The 9,729-nt window shown below is 42.7% G+C and overlaps 1 protein-coding gene across 1 annotated transcript in view; it reads left to right on the top strand.

Moving 5' to 3' along the window:
- The window catches only part of CCDC19 (coiled-coil domain containing 19), a 42,759-nt gene that overhangs the window by 28,835 nt on the left and 4,195 nt on the right, over nucleotides 1-9,729 (top strand). The window contains exons 8-10 of the mRNA XM_006895451.1: nucleotides 1,511-1,657; nucleotides 5,685-5,798; nucleotides 6,353-6,546. Coding sequence (XP_006895513.1) covers nucleotides 1,511-1,657; nucleotides 5,685-5,798; nucleotides 6,353-6,546 — 455 coding nt within the window. The remainder of the gene's footprint in view (nucleotides 1-1,510; nucleotides 1,658-5,684; nucleotides 5,799-6,352; nucleotides 6,547-9,729) is intronic.

The following is a 9,729-nucleotide window of genomic DNA, read 5'->3' as shown; positions in this document are numbered from 1 at the left end:
TGTTCTTAAAGGGAATGCCTTTAACCTCTCTCCATTAAGAACAATGTTGGCTCTTGGGTTTTCATAGATACTTTTTACTATGTTGAAGAAATTCCCCTCTAATCCTATTTTGTTGAGTGCTTTAATCATGAAAGGGTTGAACAACAGATTTTTGAGACCCAGAACTGGGTAGGGCAAGGGGCTTAAAAAGGAATCTTGGCATCTAGGGATACACTGATATGGCAACAACTTAAATGCCGAGAGAACCCAGAAGTGGAGCAATTAATCAAAGTTGAGATCATTGCTTTTCTGGGGAAGTTGGAGTTTTAAGTCAGAGAAGACTAAATTTCAAAAAATTTGGCTATAGAATTTATTAGCTGTGTGATCCTGAGCTTCCGTTTCCTCAGACAAGAGCAATAACAAAGTCTGGTACTCAATTTCCTCCTCTGAACAACAGTGATAATAAAGTCTGCCTTCCAGAGTTTTGTATATATTTGGATAACAGAGATATAAAATTTCTAATAAATAGAACACACTCAATTAGGACAGTATTTATTTGAACTATCACTATTGAATAGAGACAAAGTTTGGGTTTAAGTGGAAGGAAATTTAAAGTAGAAGGAAGGTAGAGCGAACAAAGCCTCAGGGATAGGCTTTAACCTGACACATGGGAGACATGGAGTAGATTTCTTAGAGCTTCCACTTCCTGAATAGTACGTACAGGTCAACAGAATCAGGTTCCACTAAGAATGAAGACTGCTGTTGTTGTTAGGTGTCATTGAGTCAGCTATGACTCGTAGCAACCCCGTGAACAAGGTATCTTAACCTTGTCCTGTGCCATCCTCATCATCTCCAATACACTTGAGCCCACTGTTACAGTCATTGTCTCAATCCGTCTCCTGGAAGGTCTTCTTCTCTTTCGCTGATCCTCCACCTTTCCAAGCTTGATGCCCTTTTCCAAGGACTGGCCCCTTCTAACAAGGTGCAGACCTTTACTATCCTTGCCTTCAAGGAGCACTCTAGTTGCATTTTCTTAAGACATTTGTTTCTTTTGGCAGTCCATGGGATATTCTGTACTCTCCTCTCCAACACCACAACTCAAAGACGTTGATTCTTTGTCTGTCATCCTAAGTCACTGGCCAAAATTCAGATGCATAACAGGTATTTGACATGACCATAGCTTGTGTCAGTTGCTCCTTAGTCTTTAAACTGACATCATTGCTTCTTAGCACCTTAGGTCTTGACAACAAATTTGTTCAATGCAAGATATCTTTTGATTTTTAACTACTGGTGCCACAGGTGTTGCTTTTGGATACAGACAAGATGAAATTGATGGCTAGAAAAAGTAATTTGTTTTTAAGAGGTCCTTGACCCTTGAAAGAACAACTTTAACAAAGGGTCGTAATGAAGCCAGACTGTGTGCAGTATATATGTCTCCCTGTCCCTTATCAGTGTTTATCTGTTCTGTCAGCCAGCATTTTCTGTCTTACCTCCTATTCAGAAACTGTATATATTTTTTTCTTCCTGGTAGGACTTGGAACGAAGGCACCAGGAAATGCTGAAGATGCAAGCCGAAATTAAGCGCATCAATGATGAAAATCAGAAACAAAAAGCACAGCTGCTGGCACAGGAAAAACTGGCAGACCAGATGGTGATGGAGTTTACCAAGAAGAGAATGGTAGGGATCTGGTTCTGATGCCTTGGGACTTCTGAATGCAGTGGGATGTATCTGTCTGTCTGTTTGCAGGAGAGGTAGGTGTGAGAACTAAGGGAGCGCCAATGGAGGGCAGTCATTTCCTTATCCTAAAGTTCAAGCCTTTGGACAAGCTCTGGTGGCTTAGTGGCAAGAAGCTGCACTGCAATCCCAGAGGTGTGCTGTTCAAATCTACCAGATGCTCTGCTGGAGGAGGGACAAACTCCTCCAATTTGATGGTACTCACACACACACACACACACACACACACACACACACAATTTAAAAAAAAATTTAGGCCTTAAGTTCAAGGACTTCTCCTATTTTCTCTTTATCATGCCTAGTTCATTTGCTCAGTAGCAGAAAGTAGCCTAGAAAAGGACACCTAAATTAGTGTTTTTATTACCCTTGTTAACACCTTTGACTAGAAGTTGAGAGGAGGGTCATATGCAGGTGTGTGGGGGGAAATGAAAAGTATTGGTGAAAGTGAAGTTTTTGTAGATCTGTCGTGACCTGGATAATTATATCCCAGTAATTATGAGTCAGCTACCCTGTGAATTTTGTGTGAAAACTCCCATATTGGTCATCCTGTATTAGATGCTAGACTCAGAAAACACATCCTCCTCCTCCATCCTGGAGAAGAGGGACACCTACAAACTGTCATGGGTGGATGAAGCTCAGGAATGTGAGGCTTCTTCTGGGTCAAACTGAGTAGTGAAATGATTGGAATCTTCGGAGAATGGGCTGCAGAAAGAGGCGTTAGTACAGTTTAGATGGCATGAGCATGAACTTACATGAAGAGAAAAAGAAGTCCCCAGGGTGGCAGGAAGGTTATCAAACACCCCATGTGTTAGTCTTCTCCCTTCTGCTGGTTTCCAAGTCCTGTGTTGACAGAACCCACTTTCTACTTCTTTGTGCACCAGTGTAGGATTGAGTCTTAGCACAGAGCACGGAGACGGTATGGGTGTAATTTGGAAAGGCATATCTGATAGATCTATTCTCAGTGCAAGCCAAAGAAAATAAAGCTCAAAACTTGATTTATTTTCTTTGGTTTTGGCTTTTTTTTATTGGATGCCTAGCATACGCAGGCAATAGAATAAAAAAAGCAAGATCGGAGACACAGATGTTTTGTACATATGTTGCTGTAACTGCCATTTATTGAGCATTTAGTCTGTGCACAGGCGCTGTAAGTGTTATACATTCGTTATCTCATTTAATCCTATAACAACCCTGTGAAGGACATCATAATTGATTAGAATTATATTGACTTCTTCATTGTATGTCTGGGAACAGACTAAGTTCAAAGAGCTTACAAAACTCATTGTTGTTGAGTTGGAATCAACTTGTAGCTCAGGCTCCAGCGGCATATGGGGAGGCTGTAAATTACAGGACTCATAGCGACCCTGTGAACAAGAGACCTTAACCCTGTCCTATGGCGATCGTTGTTTCTCTAAGTTAATAGAATTTTCAGAGGCGTGTTGTTTAAGAAGTAGATGCCACTCCACTTCCAAACCTTTCTTAATCTGGGAGCTCCACCAAATACTGTCCAGCATGGATAACTGTTAGGGCATTTGACAAACCCACGCCACAGGGTTCAGTATCACAGCAATCCTAAATTACCTCAGTACAGCTCTTAACAGCAACAACAACAAATTACATGGCAGGAGATTGCCTACTTTTCTCCCATGGAGCTGCTGATGGATTTGAACCAGCACAGAGATGTCAACTCCATATGGACTACGCCACCAGAACTCCCTGAAAGAGATTGTTGTTATGTGCTGTTGAGTCGACTGTAGCTTACAGCGATCCTATGAACACTGGACTGAACCCTGTCTTCACCTGTGCCATCCTCACAATATCCCATGTACGTGGGCCCATTGGTACAGTCACTGTGCCAGTCCATCTTGTTGAGGGTCTTCCTTTTCTACGTTGACCCTAAAATAATACTATGTACATCATAAGCAACTTAGTCATTATTTCCCTAAGTGGTGAAGGTGGTAATAATAAGCTGAACCTGCAGGAGTTGGAGAGCAGGTTTTTTTTAATTATGGCAGCCAGTGGTGGATACAATATGAAAAGAGGGTGGTGAGAGGATGGAGAACTAAAAGCACTTGTTGGAGATGACTTGAACTTTAAGTAGAGCTAGATGCAAAGGTTGATGAGAAATCACCATAAATTTCTGAACAGGAGAGGACTATCTTGTCTTTATACGTGGGAAGGACATCAGCACGGTGGAGCTGCGAGAGGCGAGAGGCGGAAGACTACAAAGGGCTGAAACATTTGGGCGTGCCTACATCCGCGTTATCACAGATCCTCCCCTGACTTCACAGTGGACTCGATTCTTGAAGCCAGGCCTTCCGTTTCAGACACAGAGGCAGAGATTGGTTGTGGAAGTATCCAAAGTTCCCTTCCCTGTCTCCAGAAAGAAATGAAACAGAGAGACCAGCTTGACACACAGCCGTGTGTGGCTCACAGTCAGGGCACTCATTAGGTTGACGGAGTCTGGGCAGGTAGAACGAGGAGCTGAGGAATGTTGTTCATGGGAAAACCTCATTTCGATGTCATCTGCTCCATTAGTCTTATGACTACTCAGGAATGGTAGCTGGGAAGCTGGCCTTGAGATGTTTTTAAGGATATACCTTTTATTTTAGAGAAATGATTGTTGTTAGTTGCCGCTGAGTCACCTTTGACTCATGTGTTTTCACACACCACAGAAGGAGCCATCGCCCGGTCCTGTGCCAGCTTCATTGGTGTGCTTGAGTTCACTTTTGTGGCCACCTTGGGTTTTGAGCACTTCTCAACCCAGGAGGCACATCTTTCAACACCATGTCAGACAGCATTCTGTTGTGACCCACAGACTTCCACTCTTCAATTTTCAGAAGTGGATCACCAAGCCTTTCTTCCTAGTCTCTTTTAGTTTGAGAGCTCTGCTGAAAGCTATCTACCATTGGTGATCCTTGCTAATATTTGAAATACTGTTGGCATAGTGTTTAGCCTCACAGCACCAGACAAATCACCACAGTACAACAAGTTGACAGATGGGTGGCTGAAAGACGTGGTAAAAGGAGTTAATTTTGATGGTTCACTTCCTAGGTATCTGCTAAACACTGGGATTGCCCAAAGCATGTTTGGCCTTTTGCCCAGGGACTAATGAGATAACCTCTACCTGCTGTGCCTTCTAAGGAAGTCAGAGAACCACAACTGTTACTTTTAGGAACTTGGCCCAGTGGCCTTGCAGCTTGAAGTGGTCTGTGAGATAGTGGAAAGAAGGAAGAAATTTGGACTCAGGTCGTCTGCATTCATATTCTGTTTGGCCATTTACCAGCTATGCAACTGGGAAAGAAATCAATTCCCCGAACACCGGTTTCCTCATCTATCATCTCTCTCTGATGAGATGTTGTAAGGGCCCTCTCAGATAATGTGTGTGTAAGCCAATTTGTAAAGAGTGAAATATTCTGCAGATAATGTTTCTTGTTTAAGTATTCAGTTTTGCCCCATCTTAAAAGGAGCCAGGAAGCGGTAGGAGAGATAGTAGGGATTTTGTTTCTCTCTGCAGGACCATGTGCACAGAATAAAATTGGACCATAGAATTTGTGAGATTTTAAAACATTTACATTCACTTCTTAAAAATTGTGATTTAAAAAAAAATTGTGATTTGAGTGAAAGTTTACAAAGCAAAACGGTCTCTCATTCATAAACATTTTGTATTATAACTTAATTACCATGCCCTCAGTACAACCACACTCTTTCCACTTCTTTTCCTGTGATTCTTGTTTCCACTCATCCTTTTGTCTGCTTCATAGAAGGTTTTACTTTATTGCTGCTTCATAGAATTTTTTAAGGACTTTTTGTAAGCAGATCACCAAGCCTCTCTTTCTAGGTGCCTCTGGTTGGGTTTGACCTTCCATGTTTTCAGCTTGAATCGGGTGTTTGGCCCTTTCTGCGACCTGGGACTCCTTAAAAGGCTGAGTAAATGGATACTCTTAGCTACAAGATCTTTTCTTCCTGGCAGGCTCGAGAAGCAGCATACGAGGCTGAGCAGGAGAGGATCAGGAAGGAGAAAGAGAAGGAGATCGCCCAGCTGAGGGCCATGCAGCAAAAGGCCCAGGATTACCAGGCAGAACAGGTACCTGTCTACTTAAACTCAGCTTCCTTCTCCTCTCTCACCCTCCTAACTGGTCCTTTGATAGCCTGTCTAGGAAGGGGTAGGAATAGAAGAAGCTCCATTAATCTAGAATTCGGAGTCTGAGGGCTACATAGTGGGCCTGTGTTTGTTGTCTCTGACAGCAAGTGCATTACGTGCTTATGGTTGAAGAGAAAGTCTTTGGATGCTACCCAAAGAAGAACTTTCCCCCTCAACCACTTAAATGTATCACTAGAGGAAAGGGTGGCATCTCCTATCATTAGCAGTTTTTAAAATTAGAAGCAATTGCCCTGAGGTGTCTGAGGTTCAGGAAAAGAATTGGGAAGTGTAGGGTGGAAGGACAGAGTGCCCCCCAGGGTACCTTCTGACCTGAAGGTTCTAGGGCAACATTCCAATCAGTCCCGCTTCCCCTCTAGAATAATTTGCTGCCAAGGAAAGTTAAGGGAGACTCTCAGAGCCTGCAGGTAGGACCTGGTGGGCACCTGCCAGTTACTCCGCACCCTCACCTGTCCCTTCTCCACTCTCTCCTATCCCAGGATGCCTTGCGGGCCAAGCGCAACCAGGAGGCCGCTGACCGAGAGTGGCGCAGAAAGGAAAAGGAAAACGCACAGAAGAAGAAAGAAACCGAAGCCATGCTGAGGAAGAGTCGGCTGGAACAGGTGGCTCTCAAGGAGCACTTTCTGGCTGTTCAAGTGCAACGGGACCGGGATGAGTTCGAGAGGATTCTCCGGTAGGAGGGCTCGGGAACCTTGGCTTCTCTTCCTCGGTCTGCAGCAGGGATGGGCAGCATCGCTCACGGGACAGCATTCCTCATCTATCCTGACTGGGTTGATCAGAACATGCCAAATAGATGGATTGTTGAAATAACCCAAAGTCACCTGAGCAAAGAATGTTATGATTTAGAGAAATGAAAAAAAAAAAAAAAAGCAGTTGGAATATTAAAGAAATTGAGGATTGTGGGAATTAGTTACTTGACACAGTTTTGTTGTTGTTGTTGTTCATGTGCCGTTGAGTCGCCTGTGACTCATAGTGACCCTGTGTACACCAGCCCTAAACCCTGCTCTATCCTGTGCCAGTCTTGTCTCTGACACACCTACCCCTCATTAGCCCAGCCACTGAATCAATCCATCTCATCAAGGGCCTTCCTCTCTTGTGCTGTCTCTCCACCCTCCCAAGCATGACGTCCCTCTCCAAGGACTGGTCCTTCCTTGCATCATGCACAAAGTATGTCAGATGAAGTTTCAGAATCCTTGCCTCCAAGGAGCAGCCTTGTCTCATCCTGTCTAGGATGAACCTGTTTGTTCTCCTTGAAGTCCATGATGTATTCAGCACTCTTCTCCAGCACCACAGCTCAAAGGTCACAGTTCTTTTGCTATCATTCCTAGTCTTTGTCCAGCTTTTTCTTGTTTGCTATGATGCTTGCTATGCATCAGAAATCCTGACATAGTAAAGATGCAAATAAAAGTTCAAATGTGGTCTTTGTCTCCATCCCTTCCCTGGCAAGTTAGGGGTGAAACTGCAGCAGGAGGGGCTTAGGAAAGAGAGAAAAAAGAACTTCATATGGTTAGGGTTGTGACTATGGGAGTAGGACTGCAGGGGAGGGCTTTGCCATTCATCTTGACATGTATATTATTAATGCACATAATTAAAAGCTCTCTGTTGGCTGCTTGGGAGATATTAGAAATGAATAAGGCACTGCTCTTGTCCATTCATGTAAGGATGTTAGAGATTCACATTTGAATGGACCTCTCCTATATTTGTCCATCATTCTTGTTTTGTCAGCTCTTTATCCTTTTCTTTTTCTTCTCCCTTTGTCTCAGTGACAGTTCCAACATATAAGTGGAAGCAAAGTGTTTGCACTGCTGATTGGTCCTTCTTTCCCAACATCCCATTTTCTTCTATCTAGATCTTTAACAATCACAGCTGCTGGTGGCTTGCTTCTCTGGCCTGCTGCCTGCCAGCAGATATGTCACCATCAGATCCGGCTTTTGGGGTGCTCTGTTGGCTTTGACTTTTTTGGGTTACCTGTGTATGACTCTGTTTTTGCTCAGGTTCATACTGTATAAGATCAGATTTTTTTTTTAATTTTTAGGAAAAGGGGGCAATTGAAGTTGGCATAGTGGTAGACAGACACACAGAGAAAACAGTTCTCATAAGTGAAGATTGAATGATGTGGCCCAGTAGGTCCTTGCTCTTGGTCCTGCCTCAGTTGGTTTTAAGTCCCCCAGCCAGAGGCAGGGAGGGATCTATAGAATCTCAGTCCTTTCCAAAACTAGACTCTTGACCATTTATTGCACTGTGAGCCTCTAATCTGTTCCCACAGGCTGTGATGCCTTTGTCTTTGTAATTTTCCCTGCCCTCAAGGTTGATGCCATGATTCCTGGTCACCTGCTGAAGAAGGTAACTTCCTAAATGGCCCCAAATATTTTTCCTTGTGCTCAGACTGTCCTTTAGATGTTGCTCCTATCATCCCTGGCCTCTAAGCCCTTGGGCATCTAGTTGATGTCAACTTGGAACTGATCCATAGTTGTTGGTCCATTGGGTTTTCAGATACTGTAAATCAAACGGGAGGAGATTGCCCATCTTCATCCTGTGGAGCAGCTGGTGGATTTGAACCACTTGCCTTTGGGTTGGCAGTGCAGCTCCTTTACCACCAGACCACCAGCGCTCCCTATGTGTTGCCTTTTGAAAACACTAATAAATAAATGCCAGTGGAATGGAATTAAAGTCCTACTTTTGCTGCTGACCCATTTGCCTCTGCTTTGTTTTGTTTACATGAAACATGAGCAGTAGTCAGTTATTAAAGCTAGACCCACCCTTTGGAGAAGTTTAACTTCACTTGTTGTTCTAGACCTAGTGTCTCCAGGCCCATGTGACTACCATGCTTCACTCTTGAAGCATCTCTACTATAGGCAGCATCCAAAGTCTCCCCACTTTAAAAGCATCTCCTCCTGTATAGCTATATATATGGATGATTCTGTAAAATCTCATCTTAGCTACCCTAAAATAAAATAACTTAGCTACCCTACTCATTGGTTCCTAGAAACACTTAGGAGCTATAAAAAAAAAAAGCCCCAAACACAAACAATAACAAAAACACAAAACAGATGCCCAGGGTGCATCTCCATTGTTTCAAATTTAATTGGTTGGGGATAAAACCCCAACAGTATTTTTTGAAAGCTGCCATATGATTCTTATATGCAGCCAAACAGGTTCCATGATCAATGAATGCCCTGATGCTATCCTTCTTCCTCATTTTAATTTTCACCTGCCCTCCATTCCCAGTAAGGAACTCTGCTGGTGTAGCATGTAGTGTATCAGGTTGCTAATCAAAAGGTTAGCAGTTCAAATCCACCAGCTACCTAGAGGGAGAAAGACGAGGAGTCTCCTGCATTAAAGATTTTAGTCTTGGACTCTCAATGGAGGGTCCTTATGAGCTAGAACGGACTCGATGGCAGTAGATCTGGGTATTTGTGTACTTCCCCTAATGGGAGCTCCTGGATGGTGCAGACAGTTAAATGTTCAGCTATTAACCAAAAGGTGGTGGTATGTATGTGTATGTGTGTGTGTGTGTATATGCGTATGTATATATGTGTGTATATATGCATATGTATATATGTATGCGTGTATATATGCATATGTATATATTGATGTGTATATATATGCATATATATATGTATGTGTGTGTATATATGCATATGTATGCGTATATATATGCATATGTATATATGAATGTGTGTATATATATATGCGTATATATATGTATGTGTGTGTATATATGCATATGTATATATGTATGTGTGTATATATGCATATGTCTATATGTATGTGTGTATATACATACATATGTATATATGTGTGTATATATGCATATGTCTATATGTATGTGTATATATATGCATATGTATATATG

The sequence above is a fragment of the Elephantulus edwardii genome, unplaced genomic scaffold, assembly GCF_000299155.1.
Source record: "Elephantulus edwardii isolate Elephantulus edwardi_28Jun2011 unplaced genomic scaffold, EleEdw1.0 scaffold00168, whole genome shotgun sequence".
Classification (NCBI taxonomy): Eukaryota; Metazoa; Chordata; class Mammalia; order Macroscelidea; family Macroscelididae; genus Elephantulus; species Elephantulus edwardii.
This window is presented reverse-complemented; position numbering and strand designations above follow the sequence as displayed.